At 36.9% G+C, this 27986-nt stretch overlaps 2 protein-coding genes across 2 annotated transcripts in view; both read right to left on the reverse strand.

The window, feature by feature from the left end:
- Nucleotides 1-6311: 6311 nt before the first annotated feature.
- The window catches only part of LOC133534532 (retinaldehyde-binding protein 1), a 33861-nt gene continuing 12186 nt past the window's right edge, over nucleotides 6312-27986 (reverse strand). Inside the window, exons 2-7 of the mRNA XM_061873699.1 lie at nucleotides 19222-19439; nucleotides 15645-15804; nucleotides 14306-14367; nucleotides 11093-11286; nucleotides 8118-8234; nucleotides 6312-7780 (exon numbers count right to left, since the gene is read on the reverse strand). Of these exons, the coding sequence (XP_061729683.1) occupies nucleotides 7529-7780; nucleotides 8118-8234; nucleotides 11093-11286; nucleotides 14306-14367; nucleotides 15645-15804; nucleotides 19222-19429 (993 nt within the window). The 5' untranslated portion in view covers nucleotides 19430-19439 and the 3' untranslated portion in view covers nucleotides 6312-7528. The remainder of the gene's footprint in view (nucleotides 7781-8117; nucleotides 8235-11092; nucleotides 11287-14305; nucleotides 14368-15644; nucleotides 15805-19221; nucleotides 19440-27986) is intronic.
- On the reverse strand, nucleotides 22267-23679 carry LOC133534541 (uncharacterized). The gene has a single exon (XM_061873709.1). It carries the CDS (start codon nucleotides 23583-23585, stop codon nucleotides 22833-22835), a length of 753 nt encoding a protein of 250 aa, XP_061729693.1. The 5' UTR covers nucleotides 23586-23679; the 3' UTR covers nucleotides 22267-22832.

The raw sequence follows: 27986 nt of genomic DNA on the forward strand, positions 1-27986 counted from the left end.
CCTAGTCTCATGAATATAGGGCATGTTTGTATATTTTTCCCTCTATTATAAATTAACTAAATATTACATGATACTTTGGAGCCTAACTATGTCTTCTGTCTTTAACTATGAAAGTAAAGCCATGGTAAAGCCCCATTTAGACGGTCCAAGAATTTGCATGCAACATTCGATACATTGCTAACTAAGTACAATAAATTCAGTCGATCGACCCAATACCGCATTGCAACGAAAATTGCGTGCCAGTTCTTGAATCGTCTAAATGGGACTTAAGGTTCAATTTGATAGACAATATTAAATATTTTTCTTGAGTTATAAAAAAAGGTTTGATGGAGTCGAGTGCTTATAGAAAACTTAAACTCAACTCAAAAGGACTACGAATAAAGACTACGTCAACAAATTTGTATGTTTTATCTAAATAACAGTAAACAAAATAGACGTTATTGTATCATTTGTATACAGGTCAATTCATAAGAGCTGACATGAATGGAACGAATGAGTGACTGGAAATATCTATGTGTGCATTAACCAATAAAATGGCGGCTCTGATGGTATATCGATACGATCAGTACCTAAACCATGAATTTTTGAAGTCTAAAGAGGTCTTAAGTATACATAAGAATCCACAAGAGTTTATAGAGACCGAGTCTAGTCTTAAAGCAGAGGACTCTAAGACTCTAAGGACTCACGTCTTAATCAACACTATGTAACCAAGCCAATAACCAAATAACCAAAAGTTTCTCGTCAAGAGTCGTATGTAATAACTGGTCCCGCAGACAATCCTGCTGTATTAAATTGCTTGTCAGGTTTTAACCGTGATGTCCGTGATATGTACGGCTCCGTATTCGCCCGCAGTCATACAAATAATTGTTCTCTGTTCAGGCTGTTCCAATTAGTGCAATATAATCCGTTAGGTCTTAAGCCGTGTTTTTACTTAGTGTTCTGAGCAAATCTGAGCGAGCAATCGTTTCTTCGTCCGGTAAATGGAAACTATTGCTCCAGTAGTAAATGGGAAGAGCAAATATTTGCTCAAAACAAAGTGAAAACGCGGCTTTGTAATACATCAAGTCTGAATCAGACGGTAATATGTTGTCGATTGTATGAATATTTTATAGTGTATTTAGGTATTTTTACCAACATTACAATACACGTTGATGATCATCGTTCGCTGCTGATGACTAGTGTCCCACCGAAACCAGATTTTTTGCTGAACCGAAACTGAAGGTTCGGTTTCGGCCGAAACATAATGTTTATGTTGAATCCTGCCAAAATTTCGGCCGGACTGCCCGGATATTACCGAAAATAAAGTTCCGGCGTGGTTCAGCGGTTTAAGACTGCGTTTCCATCAGAGATATGTGCGGTAGCTGGAGCGGTGCGATGATGCGTACATGCATAGCGAGGGTGTGTAGCGGGCTCTTTTCTAATAAGCGAGAGGGTGCGTTGAGGCGGGAGTGGAGCGCGCGCTACTGGCCGCTGCTTACGTTTCGCTTCACATCCCTCGCAACATGTTACTCGCAACATATCCCTCGCATAACATTCCTCGCACACATCCTTCCCTTGTTTTTTATGTACAAAGACCTCGTTCCGCTGAGCTATTTCCACTAGAGCTGCGCTGAGCGAGGATAGGTAAATGAAGAATTTATATTGGTTCATGCATGACAAACACATTCCTCGCTACGCATCCTTGCATATATCTAGTGGAAACGCTGCCTAAACGTGAAGAGGTAAATAGAGAGAGAGAGAGAGAGAGATTCAGTATCTTAGATGCAGGGAACTGGGCATTTATTCGGTCTTTGCTGACGAATCTCATATGTTTGCCGTAAGTAGATAAGTACTTGTGCCAAAGTTAGCGAAATATGTGTACCAATAATGTCATCCATTATGGCATTTGTAAGTGTGATACTATTGTTTGTTAACACCTAAAAATACCCGAAATAGTATTCATACCCAAAAACAACACAAGCTTCTTAGCTTAGGTACTTAGTGGATAGTGATAGCTATTATTTCAATAAGCATGGCTTATTTTATCATCGGCTGTATACAGTAGAACCATAGGTCGTGTTGTTTATAAATGAATGTATCTGTTTCTGTTACTCGTGACATTTGTAGGTTCGCCGATAGCCTATTCCTATTTGTTCCCTCACTCATTAGTAAAAAACATTCCTATGGGAATATATTAATCCAGAATAGTAGATTACATTATATTTACGAGGACTAACGGGTCGGTCTTTTATATTCACCAAGTGAAGAATTGGTAAAAAATAGTTTAAGACACGATATTTTAACTTTTTCGCATTATAGTAGATAGGCAACAAGCTCAAAATAGGCAACCAAAAGTGTATTTCAAAGGGTATAACGAATCATGGACGCAATAGAAAAAATAAAAAAATAAATAACATTAACAAAATTCCATCATATGGGGGTGAATCAACACTTCCTAGAAATAGGGTAAAAAACAAAAGAAAATGTGATGAATGAAGACGCCAGTTCGGTTCCGAAATTTAGTTCTATATAAATAGTAATATATAGTGTCCGAATTACCTATGTTGGATAATTTTGAGCATTTGCTTTGAAACCTCCAATTGCAAAATTCAGCAATCCAGTAAAGAGTCCTTCATTAATTACGACACACGAATTTCGAGGTTTTTTAACACCCCCCCTTCCCCCCCCCCCCCCCCCCTTTGTCACACTTCGTCACATGGCAAACCCCTCCGCCCCTGGTGTGACGTCACACATTTTTTGTCATTTTTGTTTTCAAGGAAATCGGTAAATCGAATTAGGTATTATTAATATACACGGTGTAATACCAGGAAACCGACAGATTTTTACAGTGTATTCCTGATCACATTTAGACTAAAATGTCATATAAACATTTCTGGATTTCGCCTAGTTTCAGAGTTAATATCAATTTAATAAAAAAATCTTATTGTAACTTAGAGCAAAACACCTTTTTGATGGCGATGATGCCACTAAAGGCCATTTTCTAAATATCCTTATTGACAGATGTCAAAAAGTGACAAGTAACATTAGCAAAATTTAGGTTGTACAAAAAAAACGTACAACTTTTTATGTACAAAAATACATTCAGTTTTGAAAAAAAACGAATTTTTTTTTTTGGTGAAATATACTTAAACATTTTTTTTCTTTTGTCCTCAGAAGTGCCTGGTTAAAATTCCTCGTCTTATACCGTGTATTATCAGAATATTTATGATAAAATAAATATAAGTGATTTTATGACACAAAACCGATAAGGAAAGGAAATTAAACGAATAAAAACGATTATCGTTCCAAAAATTCTTAATTTAACGGTACAGCGAATAAAAAAAACTTGGTTACTGATGAAGTTAAAGTGACGTTACAAAGTTTGTGAGTCCTCCCGCCCCCTTGTCACAACATGTCACATTTTCTTGACCCCCTGCCTTCCCTTAAACGTGCGATGTAATTAATGGATGGCTAGAGGTCATGAGCGGCAGTGGAATACGATAAATTAGTGTCAACAATGTAATGCAGTGGTGGGCAAATTACGGATCGCGGGCCAGCTCCGGTCCGCTAAAGGATATTATCCGGCTCGCCACCGGTCTTTCGAAATAATTTGTATATAGGCCGCGAAATTATAAAAAGCGAAAGCCCTCCTTTGATATTTCTTAATCTTTCTGGCCCGCGATGAAGAAAGGTTGTCCACCACAGCGGACTGGGTGTACTAATCTTGTATTGTTTTTCAAAAACATCTTTGGTTGACATTTTACACACAACACAAGTACCTATCACGGCACGTAATAAAAATACAAAATAATTGAATAGCAGTGTAATGGCTGGAGTATTTTTATAAGTAAAATGAATATAATTGTGAATTAATACGTCACAAGGACAACTCAAAATAAATAAAGATGGATGCGTAAAATGGTTTTGCACCTACTTAAATAATAAATATGCAGTTGTTATATTTTTTTGATTCTGCCTCGTAACTTTTAGATGCAATGAAACTACTTATAGTTATTTGTTTTACAAGGGGGCAAAGTTGTTGTTTAACTCCTCGTGCTAAATATTGATATCCGAGCAAGCGACAATGCAATCGTGAGCGGTTAAACAATCTGCCACCGAGTGAAACACGAAAATTTTCACCACATCAACGCGAAGAAAATATTAACTGTAAAGTAAAACATTACAAATCAAATCCACATGAACGCTTTTACCATTCAAAATCATCACTTAAAAGTTAATTCCACAGAGGAGGGAGGATTTGTTGTGGATAAAATGCAACTTTCTTATCAGTTTTTTAAGTATCAGAAGCAAATTTTGAGATGTTTTATTATTTTGGCTAATTAATGTTCATTTGGATTTGATTTTGTTTGATATTTTACGGTTAGTATTTTCCTCGCATTGATGTGGTAAAAAATGTTGTGTTTCACGCGGTGGCAAAGTTTGTTTAACTTTCAAGTCTTAAAATCCTCACAACGCTCAAGATTCAAGCACGAAAACAAATGATACAAAATTAATGTCCTCAATCATTTATGCAATTTTATCGTATAAGAAAGGCAAGTTGTGGATGTTTCTAGTGTTGCTACCGCGTGTTAAGACGAAAGGGTCGTAGGTCAGACACATATACTCCTATCACTGTTAGCATTGATTATGTAGAACTAAATGCACTCCGGAAGATTCCACTTGTTACAAAGTAAAAGGTAGGATCAAGGTTCGCGTGTGAACACACGGCCCGTGTCACGTGTAAGCAACATTTATCATCAATATCATCATAAATGTTTCTGTTTGATTAAGTCAATACTTTATCGTCGCGCTAAGCACCACTAAGTATAGTCTGCGCCCTGTTGTTGGCAAATATGAACTTGAATACTTTGTAAATGTACCTAGTCTTTGCAGGAAGGTATGCTTAGTGACACAATATTTTAAACCAAGCATACTCAAACTTTTGTTCACAGGGCCCAGGGGCCACGATTGGGCACTCAAATCGCAAAATAATCTGTATATACCTAAATACTTAACGTAGTGGCACCAGACACCGCAAGGGAAAAAGAATTTGCAATAGAGGTGGATTGTCAAAGAAAACTTTGTAGCCACAGTATTTACTGTAAATTCTTCTAAAATAAAAAAAAATTGTTTTAATTTTTACTGCACTCTACATGATAAGATTTTTAGAACGCCATTTGACTTGTATCCTTATTCTTTCACTGATATGTGTAAAATTTGTTAAACATCAAAAAGTGGCGCCATCTAATAGATCATAGGCCAAAGTTATGGCGGCATCGTTTCGAAACAAATTTAAGGACATATCAGTGAAACGTGGTTCTCTGGTTCCCTGTCGGTCACTGGTGCCAATAATACGTTACGTACAGAAGTGCCAGAAATATATATACACGACCTTATTGCCTGTGGCCCTATTGTCTGTGTGTAGTGTGTACATATTTTTGGCACTATCTGTGTCGATATTTAATACCTTGAATGTACTGTGATTTATGCCAGGATTACCAGGTGGGCTGCTTACAGAGGCCGAGTACGGGCTACGGGTTGAGTATGGCCATTTCAAACTTCAAGGGTTGTGCTTCAATAAGAAGCGTTATATTAAACTCGAATAAGACTATTATGGAATTATTTAGGAATATTTTTATAAGCAATCTAGATATGTCTTATGTCCAGATAGGATAACACTTATGGTTTACCAATAAGTAGGTAATTTAATTTATTTAATACTTGGGTAATTTATGTTTTTGTTTAATAAGGTTAATAAAATAAATATTAATTTGCTTTGTATTTTTTTGTTATCAATTAAATTATTGCGATAGCAGAAACGTGACTAGTGGCATATCCACATGTAATAGATAAGCTTCACGCACGAATATAAAATGGAGTCTATATTAAAGTCGTAAAAAACATTAGTATAAGTCAAGTAAGCAGAGAGTAGGAATTATAAATATAATTTTAGTAAATAGACATGGGATGTGAATAAATGTCCAAATTGCTGACACTTCACACACTCTTCTACATTTATTAGTCTTTGAGGTGTTTTCGGATAAACCTGTCATGATTATAACACAAGCATTTATAACTTGTATAGATACTATAGCATTTGAAACTAACGCGTTCTGCGAACGGGACAAAGCTCAGCGCCACAAAAATAATATCGAAAATCGAACCGGTGGTGATTTGAGGTGAGCTTTCAGCTGGTTCCCGTTTCCAGGAAAAGATTGTAATTGTATGAAAAATGCTCATTTTTGACATGGTCCGGACGATTTGAGCTTTTTAATTCTGGGCTTTTAATAATTAATAAACATTTAGTTGTAGACAAGAAATAAAAATATATATTTATTAAAAAATCGTTTTATTCTATAACCGTTACATTACCTTGTCATAATTATAATTAAACCTAGGTTCTTATTCTGGCCTAACATCTGCAACATTGACAAGCTGTCGAAATTAAGAGGATAATGAAACCACCGTGTAGTATTTTTATAGTTCCCAATTTTGCTCTTTTGAATTCCGATAAGTGAAAATAGTTCTTGCAAAAATAATTACAAAATTACTCTCGCTATATTGTTTTGTTGGACTCGGAAGTCTGGGGGCCTAACGCGAAAACCCAAATTCGCAAATTACGGGGATCTTTCTCTTTTACTCTCATTAGAATAGAATAGAATAGAATATTTTTTATTCGTAGACACAAACAAGACATTAAATTACATGATATAACAAAAACAAAAGAAGTATAAAGTGCCACGAAATGGCCTCATCTCAGCATGTTGCTGGTGGCTTCCAGCGCTGATCTTCCGATGAGACCATCAAGTGAGAAAAATCACGAAAGGCATTAAGACGTAATTAGAGTGACGGAGTACAATGCCCGCAATTGACGAACTTTGATTTTCGCGGTTATAGCCCTGCCTACAGTAATAATACACATGAAGTTCTGCATCTAAGAGTAGTAGTAACCTACATGGTTACTTTTATGTAATGAATATACAATGGGTAGTTTGTGTCAAATGTATAAACAAATTAAATTGATTTCCAATTTTCTTAACAAATTATAATGTAGGTTTAAGCGTATTTTTGTCGTGTCGTGTATATGCACAACGGTATAGTTCGTGTCATCCACGATTAAGCGCAGATTTGTCAAATCTAACCTTTAATAACATGGCCATACGAGTCAAAAGGCACGCGTCTTCGTGAATGACACGATAATATTATAGGTTCGTTAGGTTGCTTCAGATGCCTGAAGGGCACTGTCCAGAAATAGGAGCCGGGGGCTCCGTCGACTCTGCGAACTAGACAATGATTTTCACAATTCACGATATGCAAAGGAATTTCATGATCTGCCTGATTTTACGATCTGAATATACCAAGCGAAATGTTATATAGGTAATTGACCAATGAAATCTCTATGTAAATTACTTCTTTACTCAGTACCTACTCTTCCATAAACTAACCCATTAACTTATATATTTTGTGGATTGTACTTACTAACAATCATCGAACGGTAACACGAGGCATCAGACTTATAAAAAGATACACTATGTCTTAAACAAAGGGTTTAATCAATTTCTAATTTTCGAAAGCTGCCTTCGACGGCGTCAGCGTTAGGCGTGGTCTTACTCCGAGAGGTGATGATGCCCCGCGAGCTGAGTATCTCCATGTTGTCCAGAGAGAGCAACTTCTTCCTTTGCTCGCTCAGCAGTATTTTGGTGTACTCGATCATATCCTGCGTCTGTATGGCGCCCCCAAAACTTGTAGGCAGGCACGCCATATCGATTTGTTTGTGCAAGGATTTCAGATTATGATGGATCTGTAAATACATTTTATGATGTTTTAGCCGCTGTATTTTATACTGATTGAAATACTCTGATATGGCTTGGCAAATAGACGTGAAAAACCCGGGCATAGGCAGAAACAATCCCAACAAAAGCTCTCTTGGTCTAGCATTGGTTACGGTTCGCTTGGGTCATACGCTTGGGCATTTAAATTAACCAAACATATTTTTGTGGTAGTTAAAAGCCCTTTCCACAATGGGCCATCTACCAAGTAACTTGGTACAAGAGTTCTTGTATACAAACTGAGCTACTTTACTATCGCTGCTGGGACAGAATAACAACAAATAATAGTTGATGCACCCAGGTACTTACTTTCAGTCTTTCCGCCATTTTGGGAGGTACCCTGCTGACCGCAAAGTCGATGACGTAGCGCACGGTTGCCGGGAGGTTTATCAAATGGCATTCTTTATGTCGCATCGGTAAAGATTGCTGGAAACCACAAACAAACATTTGTTATAAGAGCCCGCATCAATAAAAGTTTTAGAAGGGTTACGTAATAGCACATTCATTACGATACAAGTGCGAAAAATAGGAAATTCGAAACGAGTGGCGATAAATTAAAACATGACCGAAGGGAGTGTTTTAAATCGACTCGAGATGTGAATTACCTATTCGCACATGTATCGTACAACGTTTTACAGTACATATGGCCCTGTAAATGTTCGACATAGTAACGTAATATGCTAATTTTCGCACTACTACTGCGGTAAAGTAGCACCATATGTACTGTAAACGTCATATAATTTCATAGAAGCTTCACGTTTAAAATAACACTTGCACTGTCTGGGCTGGCCAAATCGCTGCCAACTTGGTCTGACTCTATTTGATTGGTCGATTGCATTGGATGTACATAGCTCAATAATTAGCAATGTATCGAATCTCGCATGTAGGGAATGCAAAAACCGGAGGTTTTTCAAAACCGGTTTTTTCTTCGGTTTTACCACAAAAAAAACCGAAACCGGTTAAAACCGGTTTCGGTTTTTAGAATCAACAATTCTTAAATTCATCGCCATGGAATAAAGAAAAGATTGCTTCACGTGTAAAAACGAATGCTAGTATAGTACGAGGGTTGCTACTTATATATCCGGAAACAAAAAAACAAACGTACACGGCTAAAATGGTTTTATTGTTTTTCAAAGTATTCCCCTTGATGATCTATGCACTTTTGCATTCGTGTGAACCAATTTTTGAAGCACTTCTACCACTCCGCCTGAGGTACCTCCATAACGTGTTGTTTGAATGCGTCGACAGCATCTTCAGCGGTCTAAAATCGTTAACCGCGTATAATTTATTTTTTATATTGGGAAATAAATAAAAATCATTGGGTGCCAAGTCAGGGCTGTACGGCGGATGACCCGTTAATTCCACATTTTGACCTTCCAAAAATAGAGTTGTTTCGCGTGACGTATGACAGCTGGCATTGTCATGATGAAGAATGATTCTTCGTCGCTGGTTAGTTTTACAAATTTGTTCAAATACTTCCGGTAAGCAAATGGTCGTGTACCAATCTGAATTAACCGTTTTACGGTTTTCTAGTGGCACTGTAGCTACATGGCCATTAATACCGAAGAAGCAGGCCACCATTTGTTTCAATGTACTTTTTGCACGAGTAACTTTCGTAGGGTTCGGCTCATTTTGAAACACCCATACCGTTGATTGTTGCTTCGTTACGGGATCGCATGCAGATCCAGGATTCGTCACCTGTATAGATGTTATAAACGGCCTTTGAGGCACCACGGTTATATTTTTTTAACATTTTATTGCACCATTCAACGCGAGCATCTTTTTGCTCCTTAGTTAAGTTGTGCGGTATCCAACGCGAACAAATTTTTTTTACAACTAAATGATCATGTAATATGCTATTAATGCTAGTCATAGAAATACCCAGAGTCGACTCTATCTCGCGGTACGTAACATGTCGGTCGTTCATTATAAGTTTTCACACAGCCTCAATATTTTGTGGTACAACGACCGATTTCGGGTGACCTGCCTTAACTTCGTCCGTAAGCATACTACGTCCACGATTGAACTCACTAAACCAGTGATACACAGTAGTTTTAGATGGAGCTTCATCCCCAAAAGTTGAAGTTAGTTGATCTATGCACTGTTGTTGCGTTAAACCAGGCCGAAAATCATAATAAATCATAGCACGAATATTTTCACGACGTTCCATTCTTGCAGCGAGATGACATTTAAAACCCGTCAAAAACAAAACACTAGCGTTAATAAGAAAGAAAAAATATACCGGCCAGTACTTAAACAAGTTCAAATTTTACCATGGAGGTCAAATATACTATTTAAGAAGATTGTAATCCCGGTTTCCGGATATATAAATAGCAGCCCTCGTATATACACGATTTTATCACGAAATTAAAGACAGAATATCCGACTATTTTATTGTATTGTATGGGAATTGTCAAATGACTTAATGTTATTTGTAACTACGAATAGGAACAAACCAATTATATAAAATTTTTTTTTTGGTTTGTTGATCAAACTAACACAACACCACATTATTTGATTTGATGTCGATTCAACCGGTTTAGGACCGATTTACACCCTTATAATGAATAAAACATGCAACTTAGTTAAATAAAAAAAAACCGAATAAAACCGAAACCGGTTTTTTCAAATTCTAAAAACCCGGTTTTGGGTTTCCGTCAAAAAACCGGTTTTAACCGGTTTTTTCGGTTTCGGTTAAAACCGGTTTGCATTCCCTACTCGCATGTGAGTTTTCGCACCGTTTAAAAGAGCCTTAATTTCAAAGAGTATACAAGAGTGATTACATTTTTAACGTTTTTACTAAGCTAAGTTCCTGTGGTCTAGTTAAGATAAAACCGTCAAACAATCTAGGATGAAGAAGTTCTACCTATATTGATATAATATGTTAGGTAGGGCTTCGCCTAAACTAAACATGAACCCAGTTATTTCACTACAGAAGTTTTGTTGTTATGAAATGCACAGGCGTTAAATTCACAACAACGTAAATTTCACGTCAAACAGTCGTCGTCGCGCTTCATATTTCTTGGCAATGGCACAGGGGTCCTATATGTAAGTTTATTTTTTCCTCGCAAGTGTGTTGAAAAACGTCGTATGAAACACGTGTGCTATGGTCTTTACACACATCGGCTTTCTTATTGCGCGCTCACTTGCAGGTCGCGCGCACAATATCGCCTCGTGTGTAATGGCCAACTTAGCACACTTGTATCACAATATAGTATTATTTCGTCGCTGTCGTCAGTACCTGGTTCTCCGTCCCCAGACACTCGAACAGCACGTGGACTTACCTCTCCCCACTTGATGAGGCGTGCGAAGTCCGTCGGATTCCAGGCGGTGACGTGCGCGGCGCTGGCACCGGCGACGTCTCCGACGTGTGTGAACCCGCAGACCTGGTCGGCCGGCTCCTCCATGCACGTCTCGTACACCAGCGCGTGCGCTCGGCACATGTCCCAACACGTGAACTTGTTCGCGTTGAACTTATCTATTGATAGGTGAAATGGTATATGACTTTCATTGTAGTAGTAGTGTTCAGAGGGGTGCGCACCAAGCGCCAGTACTAAAATGAACCAATGGGGCGCTAGTTTGAAGATTGAGCGCCAGGAAATCGAAAGCACTCATACTCTTTATCTCTTGCCACCAAAAAAACCCTACGGCCGCCACTGGTATTGTCCCTTTGGGCTTGTGCACAAATCACGCGACGATCGGAAGGGGGGGGGGGGGGGGGGGGATCACGACAAAATAACGACAGATCACGGGGGGCTGGTATAAGGATATATTCGTGTATTTTTCTATAGTGAACGAAACTAAGAAAAAATATCGACCACATACTTTTTCTCGGTTTCGTTAAACATACATTTTCACTTAGCACTTCAAAATTGCGATTCTAAACAAGATTTTACTCTAAACAATACTATTTATCTTAAAGTAAGGTCGAATGAAAAAAAAAAACAAAAAAAGACACGTGAGGTTATGTAAGGTTGTTGTCAAGAAAAAAACCTCGCGTGATTTGTGCACAAGCCCTTTAGTATATGGGTACTTAGACAAAAATAGTTAAACACAATAATTGCCTACGGAACTAAACTTTAACTTTAATTGTAACACCTTTTATCTAAACCCTTTTTATGTGCAAATAAATGATAATGAATTATAAAGGTACAAAGGTACTTATATTCCTATAAGGGACCTAATATTTTCATTTATCGATACAATTTTTAACGAAACGACACAATCACGGCATTATCAACGAAGTTAATTTAACATTTTTAAACATTTCAGCTCAATCTGCTGGACTTTCTTGACCACGTTGATTGACTGACCACATCAAAGTACCTACAATAAGTAGTTCCGCTGTCGAAAACATACGTGGAGTATCAAAATGGATGCCTATCGATTCTATGAAAAGTTCGTTAATACCCGTGAAACCAGTTAACTGGCAAAAATTATTCGCAACATACTCGTATACGAACGACTATTGGTTTATAGATATTTATTAACCCGAAAAACTTCTCTTTTTTTCGCAGTGAATATTTTTTCCTTGAATATGTACATAACATATGTACTGTAATTTACTCCTTAAATCTGGTGGCATTTTCAAGTAGGTAGGTAAATGGTTACTTGGAACTACTTTAAAAGAATCGGCCATAAACGGGACGGCGGAAACCATTGTTCAAAACAGAATAGACTACAGCTAAAGGACACATGAAACCAATCAACAACCATGCAAGCTATGTGTATGTGTATGAGTACCTAAAAAAAGCTAGTTTTTAAAACCCAACTATATAACTTGTGCAATACAATATCGTGTGACAGTTTTACAATTGTACCTATGCATATTGCACAGTCTGCACTATGCTAAATGATACTCATACACAAATGTACCCTACATTTATTTTGCTCTTTAACTGATATGTCGACACTTTTCTAAAAATCATATCAAGTGGAGGCCTATTTCACTCGAAAGAATAACAACATGACTGGCTGTTATAATTACCTACTATGCCGACATTAGATTAACATTATGAGAACATTAGACGTACCATATGGTAGTCACATAAAATTTAGTTACTTCATTAAGGCACCTTTAATGGAACATAAACACAGCTAAAAAAAGATATAACGTTCGTAATGTTATATACCTAATTTACCTACTACAATTAGCAATCCTATTCGTTCTAAACCATCCCTAGGAATATATTGATCACAACAATAATGTGTGATTATTGTAACTAATCGTTTTGCTATTTCATGCGATACAATAACCCTAGAAACGTCGCTAAATCCTGTGAACTGGAACTAATTTTTATGACGCACATAAAACGGCTGGTTATTATAAAATACGCGGCTAAGTATTTCGATCGAGATGCTGATATTTCCTTTGCGTCAGAGTGGAAAATATGTCGAAACGGTAGTCTCTGGATCTAATTAATACGTAGTTTTATACGGGGCCAAAGTTATTGTTTAACAAGCAAGCAAAAGATTCCGAAATTGAGTGGTTCGAAAAGTAGAATCTTGAGCGGTGCGTGGGTTTCTAGGCACAAGGGTAAAACAAATTTTGCCACCAAGTGAAACAAAAAAATGTTCACCACACCAACGTGAGAAAAATACTAACTTTAAAACATCAAACAAAATCAACCCAAAATAAATCCAAAAGAACGTTATTAAAATTTTTGGTATCATTTAAAAGTCTATTCTACCAGCCAACATAAGGAAACAACTCAAAATTAGCATCAAACTACTTTGCCACTTTTTACTGTTTGCTTTGGGTACGCGTAAAATGCAACTTTCTCATCAGTTTTTGAACAATACTTAGCCGTTACGAGCTGATATGGTGAAAATGTCTTTACCATTACCCGGAGAAAGAACTAACATTACTATTTCCTTCAAAACTAAGGCTCTGTTTTATTATAATCTAAAGATATCGCCAGCCATACTCGATATTTCGTGGTTTATCTGCAACTGTGTCTATAGAATAAAATCAGTAAGCTTGCTTTCCCTGCCCAGAAATATGATTTAAAGGCATTATTAACAAGGTAAGACAGTACTATTGTTGGGCTAGGAAAAAGGCAGTTTTTTTATACCAGGTAATAACGATTTTGCAGCTAGGCTAACGCTACTTTGAATATTACGCGTAGGTACTTAGTGAAAATATAGATACTTATAAAAACGATACAGGCAACTGCATCCTAACTAAAACATAACACCAAAGTTAGAGCCTTAATAGTCTCACTCTTTAGTGCTCTCGTTAGAGGTATGGCCATTACTTTTTATTATAGGTGGGTACTTACTGCGCACTAGACAATATGGAGTAACACTTACTAAGCCTCGTTCCCAATCCATCTTCGGCCTCGCTAATGCAACGACCTTCAGTGTCAATGATCACCGATCTCACTCACACAATACCCCCTTAAATATTTATGAGCGCCAAACAATAAGGAAATCGCATTGCAGAGAGAGCAATCTCATACACAAATGTTATCTTGATGATGCAATAAAAATCTTACTTATGCTGTAGACTATGACCCGACGACCCATGCTGTCGCGTACCGGAGACACCATTATGTACCTATAAATTAGGAAACTATGTTGAAATTTCAAATTGTTTTTAGGTTAATTACTAGTTAGTACTCTTATGTGCATAAGATACGTAACGCCGCGCGTGAGCGTGAGTTTAGACGCGCGGGGATAGAAATTCGTCGTTTGTTGATACAAATGTGTAACATTCGTGACTTGGTTTGTGTCAATATTACAATGCTGATCTGATTTATTATCTGAAGTGCTAACGCAAATAATAAAACTTGTAATATAGGTACATATTTCTAGAGACAATCTTTTAGTTGGTCTAAAATACATAAATATTATTATTTTAACTGTACATATAGATGTACCTTTATGGGGATATGTCTATACAAATAATAAATAAGTACATAGAATATTTGTATTGTAAAAAACGCAGAACTCTGATGATGTTTCATTACTTTTTTCATATTATACATTTACAACAATATAAAACAGTGTATGTAACTGGACATAATTATTAGATTAGTCAGGCATTAACACACTCGTGTGGTGACCCTTTTATGAATCTTACTTCGTTCGTTTCACAAACCCACACTCGTATTTTAATGCTTTTAGATTAGAGAATATTATATTAAGTATTTCAAAACTTTCTTTTACTTATCGCCCACGAACCATCAGGTACAAATTTCGTCACTCATTTCCTTTCGGATTATAACTCGTAAGATGCGTCAAATAATTGTGGCAAGCCTCGTCAGTCAGGTACGTCAGTTATAGTTCCGGGTAGTGGGGCGGTTTATTAACCCAATACATATCTTGAATAAAAAAATACCTAGGGCATTTAAATAAGCAAGCCCTCCGGTCTTTACAAATATAATTTAGTACAAGTAAATTAAAATGTATGTTGTAATGTGTGTGTAGTATAAGTAAATTAAAATGTTAGCTAGCTGACATTTTAATGTACTTATATTTTTTACGTAAAAAGCATTTATACTGCCACATGATACATGTTCGATCATTTTTTACTCACGGAAGTATTCTAGTTCTCGCCTAAAATGGACTTTACCAAGAAAATCTGTTGCTCATTCATCATCATCATCATCATATCAGCCATTTATAGCCCACTGCTGAGCATAGGCCTCTCTTCCAATACGCCACTTGTCCCGGTCCTGAGCTAATCTCATTGGTAATCTAGTTGCCCATTCGAGGTTTATTAAAATATATCTACATTTACAGTGCTGAAATTATCCACATCCTTCCTTCGCCAAAAATAACAGGTAAGTAGTAAAATAATCTTTCATTATGTTTTGTTCTACGAAAACTTACCCATTGTTTATTATGTCTTTTATGTTTGCGTCTTCACAGTCTAATTGCGAGAAGCCTTCCGGGTATAACTTGCGCAAGTTCAGGTATTTTAAAAGTGTCTGTTGTGCCATGGGTATGCTGTATTTTTTCTGTCTCAGGAATCGCAGTAAGAAAGATTCATCTGAAACAAAGAAGTTTAGTAAAAAACCGGCCAAGAGCATATCGAGTTCTGCTTAGTGCAGGGATCAGTATTAGTTGCCTGTGCGTCTCAACGGATACATATACTACACTTTGACGACCTGTCTGGCCTAGTGAGTAGTGACAGCCTAAGAAGCCGATGGTCCCGGGTTCAAATCCTAGCAAGGACATTTATTTGTGTGATGAGCATGGGTATTTGTTCCTGAGTCACGGATTTATTCTATGTATTTAAGTATGTATTTGTAAATATGTATATATTATATACAATGTGTTTGTACACGTATGTGGTGGTAGTGGAGCCGTTAACCACATATAGTACGATGAATTTTATAGAAAATAGCCCCTTATTCCTATGTTTTTTCCCAACCATTTAAAAATGCACCCCTTTAAAGTTTTATGGCGCCACCAAACACGACTATCTGTCCATTTACCTATCGCACATTTATAAAAACATTCGATTGCTTATGAATTAGGGCATACATTTCGAGCATAAATGTCACAGAATATCGTGACGGATATATGTAGTATGCCAAAAAATCACAAATAATTCGTATTATAATCTGCGAGGATATTGCCGTATTTGTTACATTTCTTGAGATATAATGATATTTTGTTCCGGCTCCATACATTTGTTTTGAAAAAAAAACCATAACTCTACTATTTTCAACTAAAATCATCTAAAACTTATAACTTAACATAAACACACTACGCAAAACACATTTCAATCAAAATCAAATCAAAAAAATCTTAAAATGTTGACTTAGGTTTTTGTGCTTTTTCCATAGAAACAATTAATGATTTAAAAAAAACCGCACCTGTGACGAATATATGTAGTATGCCAAAAAATAACAAATAATTGGCTACTTGACCGTTTTTTGTAAATAATGTCAAACGATCTTGATTTTCCTGAGGATCAAATGTCTATACAGGACTCATGGCATTTAAGCAACACAAAGGTCAGAAATGAGAGTTAAAGTCTGACGCTCGCACTTGACGATTGAAACGCCTCTAACAAAATGATAAGGTGATGTGACGTCACATCATACAAGCCTGTCCTAAATGTATGGAAGATCAAGGAAATTGCCATTTTGACCCTGAAATATTGCGTTTATGTGTATAGTTGTAATACAATTTATTTTTCAATAAAATGTAAAGAATCGAATGGTACCATTTTCTTTTCTATTTTTGAAAGACAAAAAAAATTTTTTTTTGAGATTTCGGAGCCTTGTATTTTTATATAATCTCAATATAATTTTTTTAATTCCACTTTTTTATAGTGGATGGCTCATTTTCTATCTATTTAACTAAATTTTGTTATAATATTCAACATGTGTCAAGTACCCAATTCGTAGTATAACCACCTGCGAGGATATTACGGTTTGTTTAGCGGTTCTTGAGTAATAATGATTTATTGTTCCTGCGCCATACATTTATTTTGAAAAAAAAAAAACGTAACTAGACAATTTTCATTCCAGTACCCCTAGTGTAAATATTTTCGACAGCGAAACGTGACGTACGCGTTTGCGTTAAGTGTCATTTTGTATGAGATTTTTGACTTTCCAAAACGTCCCGCTTGGCGCGCTGTTCAAAATCCCATACAAAATGAGACTTAACGCAAACGCGTACGTCACGTTTCGCTATCGACAAAATTTACACTAGGGGTACTGATCGTCTAAAACTCATAGGTTACCATAACAATGCTGGGCAAAACCTATTTCAATCAAAATAACATAAAAATAACAACTCCGGTTTCTATGTCAATAAGAGCCGAATTTCAGCCCGCAGTGCGGCGGGCAATTATTCTTTAGAACTAAGTTGAACCGACTCACCGATACAATTTTAAAATCCCCAAACACAATTAGGTTGCGTTGTTTTATCACAGAGTTTCTATGGCCACCTCCTGTCTCCATCATCAGATCAACTCGATGGTACCATAATATTGCATTGTCTCCCGACGTACATATGTATGCAAATTTTCAGCTTCATTGGAAGTCGGGAAGTGGGTCAAATTTAACTTGCAAGAATTGACCCGTACAAACATACATAGGTAAATTGCAAGTTAAATAAAAACTTGTATAAAATGGGAGCGATCATGTACGGGTGCGTTATTATAAACCCCTATTAGTCGCGTAGGTAATAGGCACTCAAAACCAAACTCAGCTGGAATCTAAATAGATTTTCCTTCAGCACTCGAGCTTCAGGTATCAAAAGGTTTTAAAACTTTGCGGACGAAGTTTGCAGGAAGCAAGTTCTAGGGTAAACAAAGGCTTTCCTTTGAAAAGAAGACAGGTGTGAAATTTAGTGTTGGAAAACTTTAATTTGCTAATTAAGTAAGACGTGCACTAGTGTGGGACTTCATAAACGCTTCAGATTAGTGTCATTTTGTGGTGAAATTCTCAGCCAAGAATTAGCGTTCTTGGAAACGGCTTATGTTTATTCCGAATAGAAGGCCTTAGGTCCCTTTACTAAAAAAGAACGGCCCAACCGATCATGACTTAGAGATTTTGTAAATTTCCAGTTTAGTTTTTATTTATAAAGCAGTACTTACACGTCTTTTTTCATATGTTTTGGAGAACCCACAGCTTAATAGATCTGTTAGGGGTCCTAGTAAACATTTTCGGGTTGCTATAACAGTCGAGAGAACTTATCTCAAGAGAGCGCTGGTGGCCTAGCGGTAAGAGCGTGCGACTTACAATCCAGAGGTCGCGGGTTCAAACCCCGGCTCGTACCAATGAGTTTTTCGGAACTTATGTACGAAATATCATTTAATATTTACCAATCGCTTTTCGGTGAAGGAAAATATCGTCAGGAAACCGGACTAATCCCAACAAGGCCTAGTTTACCCTCTGGGTTGTAAGGTCAGATACCAGTCGCTTCCGTAAAAACTAGTGTCTACGCCAAATCTTGGGATTAGTTGTCAAGCGGACCCCAGGCTCCCATGAGCCGTGGCAAAATGCCGGGACAACGCGAGGAAAAAGAAAGAGAACTTATCTCAAATACCACCTAGTAGTTCTATAAAAGACCTAAGAAGGTTGTGTAAAGCTGATACTCGTATGGTGCAAATATATCACCATTCAGTGACATAGTAAAACTGAAGTAGTAATCAGTCGTGACGTATATAAAAGTGATTTTATAAATGTTATAAAGGTTTGTTTTGATAACGTGCTAGTCAATCAGTGCTAAGTGTAACGGGTTAGTAATGCATAGTAATATTACTATTTTCGGATAGTTCAGTGTTGTTTACCCATCCATTGCTAGGGCGTCAGTCATCCGTGACCACAACGGATGCAACCCAGCTGAAACTTTGGATATGAATGGAAAATGACGAAATTATCTCGCGTTGGACCCGTTGTAGTCACTAAATATTAAAAACTAGGTGCCAGTTGGTACAAAGCGGTACCTTGTCGTACGTTGGCGACGTCCTTGTTCTGCCGTAGCCACTCCCTCATGAGCCGCAGCGCCTGCTCCCTGGTGGCGGCCGTCTCGCGTAGCTCGCGCGCCGCCACGGCCGCCACGGACCTTGCCGCGCGCCCCACCACCTCGCGCTCACATTTATCGCCGCTGCAGCTCCAGGTGCTCACTGTCAGCAACACGCTTGCTGTCGTCATGGTTGGAGCCCTATGATAAAATTATAAATTGTATTTATACTTAGTCACTCATTACTTCATTAGGGAACACGGAATCGAAAGAGTACGCCCTGGATCTTGCAAAGTTGAGGAAAGCAGGCTCTAACGACAATCTAAATTCTAAAAATTATGTCTAGTAACCGTAGTCATTTGTTCGATCCTCAATCTATCAAACAACAAGAAGATGGAGCACTATTAGCTTGTTCTGGGAGCAAAGAAATGCTTCAGGTTCAGCATAAATAAGAGTAGGGACTTAATGGACTTAAGACCAAACACATATGACATCCTCTTAAGGCTCTACATTAACTACAAATAAGATTGTGCCAGATATCTTACGCGATTCGTTGACTTAGTATATTATTGCATGTGACTGTATCTATATTATACGGCTAAGCAAAAGTCCTTTGAAATCTTCAAACTCTATATTTTTGTTTATTAAGGATTAATAAGAAAAAAACCTTAAATAAGATATACAAATCAAATGACTCTAGTTTTTTCCGTTATCTTATTAATGATATTAAAAAAAAAAAACTCTTAATTGTTTAAATTTGTATTTTTGGTATACCTACTAATTTCCGTTAGCAAAATTACAATCAATTAACGGGAGTCAACAACGTATTTTATCATTTTTTTAATAATTAAACGACTAACATGTACCTAATTACTGCACTAAAATAAATTAATAATAGCTCATCAAGCGAAGAGCTTCTAATTTGTTGACAATTGCTTTAATAGCCGGTTTAAAGACAATGTGTTCTAGGAAAATAAAAATTAATAACATTGTACGGAATGCTAAAGGAAATAATGCACAATTTCCTTAACATAGAGGACTTCTAAATTGCAATATGTTAATACGTCGCACAATTAATAGGGTAAACGAAACGCATTATGTTTGTAGAATCAAAACTTAAACTTCTATTTAGTTCATGATCGACATTTGTCATATATGTTTTGCAAGGTTTCGTGGCAAATAAAGGTCAACTCGGATGAGTTCCATGGTGTGTCAGGGTCAGAGGCGATACATTGTGTTTGGAGTAAAAGGAATAAAATTCTTTACAGTACATATGGTGCTACTTTACCGCACTCGAAAATTTAATTTTATCGTCACTCGTTGCGAATTTCCTATTTTTGCACTTGTATCGTAATGCGGGTACAATTATACCTCTCTCTGTGATCGAAACAGTGTTATTGGAAGAAACGGCAAGTTAAATACGTAGGGAGCTATTTATAACTAGATGTCGCTCACGACTTCGTTAGCGTTGATCAAATATAAAAATATATGATGTTTTAAATCTACATGAACAGTTAGCAGCTGCTAATAACTTAGGCGCCAACGAGCTTTAATATGTATTTTTTTCATATGGGTAGCTCTGGGAGTGCGTTGTCATATAATCATGTTTATTATTGTACATGTACAATACATATGACGAGGCTAAAATGAACAATTTTATCTGAAGGTGCCTTGGTGAACGCACTTCGTCGGACATATAAATACATCCGAAGCCACATACGTTCTTCAGAGTTACCTCAAGAATCTACGGACCTATGGACGTTAAGGCTATACGATATCGTATAGTGACTATCTTTCACTTATATACGGCTCACATACTGACGGATATTAGTTAGTTTTATTGTACATATTTTTACTATTATATTGTTTTAGTTTTACTATAAGTACCTAGTTTTCATTTACCTCACTCGGTTACAACCATGGAGGTACACTGTTTTTCAGTGTCAGTACATAGGGTTCGGGGAAGATCAAGGCGTTTCTGACCTTCCCCTCCTCTGGCGCGGATGCCTCGGTGGACATTGGGGCTGCCGGGGTCGTCGTGGTTAGAATTTAATCTTCGCGATGCCATGACGATGACGGCCCGAAATGGCACATTTCGGGAAATGCCGGTGTAGGCTTCGTGGGTAGGCTGCGCTGCGCCCTCTCTTTCACAGTGAAAAGAGCCGGTAGGTGAGAGTTCCACATACCTACAGAGAATGGGCTCACCTCACACCCGGGGGGGAACAACGCGTAACTACATTCCCACAACGTCAATAAAAAAAGACACGTGTCCTCATCGCTCTATGCATCACCTATCTACCTACCTACGTAGGATCTGTATTAGGCTTTCATAAATATTAATACCTACCGACAACCGGTGCAGGTCCGAGTGGGACATGAAATAGGTATAGACAACAAACCTTGAGCCTAACCTACTTAATGATTAGGTACTAAGTATTGATCATGCTCGATCTCCGTTAAACCACATTGTTTTCTTTTTTAATTCGTATTTAATACCTATCGCCAAAATTGAAAACTCCAATAACTCACGCGTCCAATGATCGTCTCTATGACAGTTAATTTTTATATGGAGTAACGTAGCTGCCACGTAAAATGTATTAAATATTTTCTGGCTATTTTGCACGTTATTTTATTAAAAAATGTAACATTTAAGTAATAAAACGACCGTACTCGTAAAATATATTTCTGCAGTTATTTTTTTAATTAAGCCCAACCAGGAGAGACTTGAAGGAACTGTCATTGGGCCTCATAGGGACAATCATTCGACGGGAGAGGGAGAGGTTATAGTAATTTTACACATACCTGTAGGTATAATATATTTAATTATGAAAATACATTGGTAATAACGCGACAGGCAAATAACTTAAATTATTGTATTTAAACCGAAAACTTAAGTTCTGGTGAATATACACATATCATAGGACGTAGGTGGATAAAACAGTCACACATTAACATATCCCGGTTTTTCAGGGGCAAAAACTAACCAGTGCTAGTGATTAATTAAATATCGATTCAAGTTTTATCGATTTATATAACAACTAATTTCTAAATCATATTTAACAAACGTGACTCATTCTTGAAGTAAATAATATGAATTAAGAGTTTTAGTTCCTTTTTATTATCTATTTGTAAACCTCTCTAATTTATTCTTATTACAACTGTAAATACCTATCTGACATCTGACATTGATTGCAATTCAATTCTTTTTATTGTAAAAGCAACTAACTGTATTGTATTTAAAAACTACACTGTGCCTACAATGTTTTACGTCATAATTTTATAGTAAGTTTGTCCTCGCACTTTTTGAATGGCAAACCAAATTGCACCCGTCAAACCTCGGCTGCATTTGATTGAATATTATTTTGGCTGCATTGTAATAGAGAATTCACAAGTTGTTTACTTAATACCTATTCCGGTTCATTCCGCACATTTGGCAAAGGTTGGAAATAGGGTTTTGTTCTACAATAGCCATAAACTAAACAGGCTAATTCCTTGTTGACAAGCTAATAACTTATTAATCTTTATCGAATAGCTACATACTATCTATTGCTTCTACAAACTGACTTTCTACTTCTTTTGTAAAAAAGAATATTGTTATGTAGTGTTGTTGCCAGACGGAGCAGCGGTGACGACGGTGGATCGCTGAGGTCCTTTTGCACCGACGTACTCTCCGACACTGCCCACGACTTCCCACGTGGACTCTGACCATGAAGCAGGTGGCCCAAACGCGTCCTCCTGGACCGCAAGTGTCGCAAACCCTCCCAACACGGCCGGATCACAGCGCTCCAGCTTACTTATTATCAGAGCGGCTTCTCTGTACGCCGCCGGGTGGATCCTCTCGATTTCACTTCTGTTAAAACCGCACAATATTTGACGCAAAGCTGTCAAATCATAGTATGTGTAATCTTCTGGCTCCTTTCCGGCAAAATCTTCACGCACCCGGTCGGCAAGAGCAGCAATTTGAGCTTCATTTAAGTTGTAATTCAGACCAAAGTTTTCTATCACGTCGATGCTACTTAAAGTCATGTTAGAGAAATGTTCCGGGGGGATGCCAGGAGTGACCCAGTGGAGCAGCATAAGAATATTGTCGGGCACGTCAGCTACGCCTCCGAAGTAATTAATGATTGACGTCCAAATATATGTCGCTTCCTCATTCTTCATCTGCTCTCGGCCCAGTTGGGCCATACATTGTATCATATCTTTTGGCGGAATCATCTGTAGCTCCTGCAGCGACAATTTCTTGTCGACGGGCAACTCCAATATGTCATCGCATTTCATGGCATAAGAAGTGATTAAAAGAGGGAGCAAAATTATAGGGATTAAAATTCTTGTTGTCTTGTCCAGCATGTTAAGACGTAACAATTGCAGCTATTCGGTGCAAGGGCCGTATTTATGGCTCCGTTAATTCGACCCAAATGATCGCCTCATTCGTCGGTATAGCCAACTAATTACTTATTTAGGCGGTAGTGTAGCATGCACTCGCGTACTACACTCAGTGTGCTTTATTATTAACGGTTCTAACAGAACACAGCAGAAGAAATAAGTAAGTATGTTGGAAATTAAGTGCGGTTATTTATTTTATGCGGGTTACAATTCAAGAAACAGCTGTAAATTAAGATAATTAACTGTGCGTATAATAACATAATTGGATTTTAGTAGCGAATGCGATGTTCTGCGAAAATTTTGAGTTTTATTTTAGGTATTATGAAGTAGCCACAATACATTAGAAAATTATTAAAAAGTTGACCAACGAATGCAGTCGAAGACCCGAGCCCATTAAAGAAAATACGGAAGAGAAATTTATGTATCTCACGAAATAACTGTTAATTTATTCTTGTCTGTTTTTATTAGGGTTCTGTAGCCATCATGGCAAAAACGGAACCTTTATAATTTCGTCATTTCCGTCCGTCTATCCGTATGTCATAGCCATTTTATTCGGAAACTATAGAATATATTTCATTGAAATTTAGAACGTAGATATCATGAACGTAGATGTATTCTGTAAACCGCAACTTAGTTTAGTTATCAAAATCTATATAATTTTAGATATTTATAGGAATATTGACAATCAGATCAGGCTTGGTTATTCTGCAAAATCATACCTGCCACAGATAGAGAATGTTACTATTGCCACGATGACCAAGATACTTACCTATACTTATTTCAAAAATTAAAAAATGACTTGACAGGCTACAGTGTAGAACCAGACTAACTAAAACTGTTAGGGTAGAGAAGATGGCAGAGGAGCAATGGTTATTTTTCGTGCCTCATTTGAATATGATCTCCCGTGATGTATGGGTTATTTTGAGTTATATGTATGGTAGGCAGGATAGGTATTTTTATTTCTTTTCAAATTTGGTTTTAGGTTTTTAGGTTTCTACTTCAATACCAGCCGGTATTGAAGTAGAAAGAGGATGAGTATTTCAAAAACGACTTGATATTATATACAAATAAACAAATTGTATTTTTTTTTACATTCGTTTCTGATGTTGACTGTACGATACAAATGACGTACTTACCTACAACTTAATTATACATAGTTCATCGCCTAGCTAACATCGATCGGACTCATAACACGCGTTCTAAGAAAAGAGAATAAAGGCGTTTCATTTGATTACGAGTGGTTTTACATATTAGCGTATTTTTCTGCGCCGTTTCAGCGTTACGAGATTACACACGCGCTTTTTATAGGTACATTTGGTATATGTATACGTGCCTACACGCGCTTCCAAAACGAACTTATAGGCGCGCATAAAACGCTATACTGAAAATGCCCTTTGATATGGGTTTTTAAAATTTTTACCCAACTACGCAACGATAAGATAAGAGGTTATGATATTAGCAGGCTATGTATGTATAGGGCAGGGTAACATATGCTTAATAGAATCTCGTTAAAAATGGGGTCAAGCAAACTAAGTAATAGGAACTTTCTGTAGAGTTCCGTTAGACTTGGAAAATAAGCTAGGCTTCAAATAGGTAGTGGTTGGGCCGTTATAAATGATGTCATAAGATAAGATGAACATAACATAAAATGTTTTATTCAGTACTTCTAGAGTATGTGCGGATTCTTGGTAGATTTGATGGAATTTAATTATGGATTAGGGTATAATAAAGACTTAATTGGGTACTCGACACATGTTGAATATCATAACAAAATTTAGCTAAATGGATAGAAAATGAGCCATCCATCCATAAAAAAGTGGAATTTAAAAAGACATATTGAGATTATAAAAAAAAAGGCTCATCATAATTCTTTTTTTACTTTTATAAAGAAAAAAGTAATTGGAATTATTTATTACCTTACATTTTATTAAAAAATGAATTGTAAGACAACTACATAAACACAGTATTTCAAATGAAATAAACAAAAACACTTTCAATGGATCTGGGCTAGCTTTGTCCATAAAATATTCCAAATCGATGGCGTTCTTGAAATATTTAAAGATGTGACTGACAGACCGATGAACAGAGTCGCACCATAATACCCTTTTACCTTTATGCTTCGCAACCCTAAAAAGTACCTAAGGCTAATGCGAAACCTACTTCACATTAACCTTCCCATACGTCCGTTAGATAACATGACATCGTTCATGTTACTCGAACAGGAACACCATTAACTAACTTTTATGTTTATGTAAGAGAACTGCAAACATACACGTCATGTAGAGTCCGCCCGCAGTAAAGTCTGTGAAACACGGGTTTAGCGGACGTGTACTTATTGCGTCACGTGCTTAGTGTGTAGAAATGTAATGCCAATGTATTAGGTGTGCAGGAATATTACATTACTATAAAGGACGGCAAACGAAGGGTTACAGGCCAAGTAGATATAGATAGATATAGGGATACGCGGCCGGCAACCCCGTTTCTCGCCGAGATTTATAGTGCTTTTCTCAAACTTGCAATGAAATAATAATAATAAAAAAATAGGATGACGATGATTATGATTATTTCATGTCCTAATGTGATAGGTTATTCAGTGCGTCGGGTATTGAAGGGGAACAAAAATGTGATTAATTTGGCGCTACCACGCACGCCATTACACTTTTTTTATTTTTACTTTGAGGTTGTTAAAAGAGGAACGAAAATTTGATTATTTTTGAGATACGACGCACGGTTTAGGGCCGTATAAAGATTACTGCATGACTGATAAAAAAAACTTTATAGGGCTGTATCTCCTAAACCGTGCGTCGTAGCGCAAAAATAATCTAATTGTCGTTCCCCTTTAGGAAAACCTGAAATAATATTTTACAAACACAAAAAAAAAACTCAAAGACAAGAAAAGAAAAACATGCACATTGGCAGAATTTTGCTGATAGGTTTTTATGGTCAAAGGCCAAGACGTACCATAATTTGACGTTTAAAACAAAAAAATGTTGCCTTACAGGCGTTGGTGTATAAGGCTGTATGAAATTCCTTTACATATCATCTTCACTCATCGCATCTGCATGGCATTTGCAATGACAAAGTGTGGCTACGTGTGTGTGTATGTATGTGTGTAAATAGACTAGATAGACATTTTAGAACTTTAAAAAGTGCAAAATAAACACAAGTACTGTGATATACACTCATCCTCCAATGGTTGCTAGTATATCAAATAAAATAAATATCATAAATAAAATGAATAATCGTAATAAAACGAATAAAACGCATTTAATAAAACGAATGAAACTAATAAAATAAATAAATAAATTTCATCATCAATGTCAAATGACTATAGGTAAGATAAAGGTGTGACCTTTATAATGACACACTTTCACTTTGTTCTGTTTAAGTCGATTCAAAGTTAGCTTCGCAGGACTTTATTTTGAAAATTACCTACCCCGTTTTCTAAGTTATCCCGATGTACTTATTTTTATATATTAAGTCAAATTGGGGTTTAGTTTTGATTCCGCCCTGAATGAGGAGCGTTTTAAACATGCGAAAACGTGCCACTTTTATTAAAATCAGACGAAAAATAATTACAACAAATAGAAAAATAACTATTATCCTTACTATTCACTGTATTGTTACAATAGGACTCTAATCTAAACAGCATTCTCGTGGAACGTGACGCCGACTTAATTATGGATTAAACATACTCATACCTACTTATAGCGTTGGATTTCAGTTGATCGAACCTGTCGATGACGCGTGACGCTTTGATGTATTCGAAACCGGTAGACTGATCCTAGAACAGATTTTCTATTCTAACTAAACAATAGCTAAGTAAGTATATGGAGCGTTGTGTGTAGTTAAATACAAATATACCTGTGTTACTGGTATGTTTGAGTGCGTAGTCAACATGTCAATCGTTTACGCTCCGTAGCGAACGAAACGCAACAGTCAGTGTCGCACTAATATGTATGAGTGATAGAGAGACAAAGCGTTTCGTTGTCGTAGCGTAAGCGATTTCAATATACTCTATGCTAGGCCCCCTGATATTGTATTGAGGAAAAAACATCCATTCTGCAGTCCATTCATCAATATTAGTCTATTTATTACCGTTCGAAAAATGGGCCCCAGAACATCGTATTCATTTCGACTATTGTGACATTATCTATGAAAAGGGACCTTATTGTCGATGGCGCTTACGCCGCACTGCGTAGCGCGGCGTTGTTTATAATATGGGAGCATCGTTGATAATGGCGTAAGCACCACCGACAATAAGGTCCCTTTTTATAGATAATGTCATATTTATGCATGTGTGAGCAAATATCTCTTGTTTTTTTCAATCCAATATTCAAACTATATTAAATTTTATATAACTTT

The sequence above is a fragment of the Cydia pomonella genome, chromosome 1 (assembly GCF_033807575.1).
Source record: "Cydia pomonella isolate Wapato2018A chromosome 1, ilCydPomo1, whole genome shotgun sequence".
Taxonomy (NCBI): domain Eukaryota; kingdom Metazoa; phylum Arthropoda; class Insecta; order Lepidoptera; family Tortricidae; genus Cydia; species Cydia pomonella.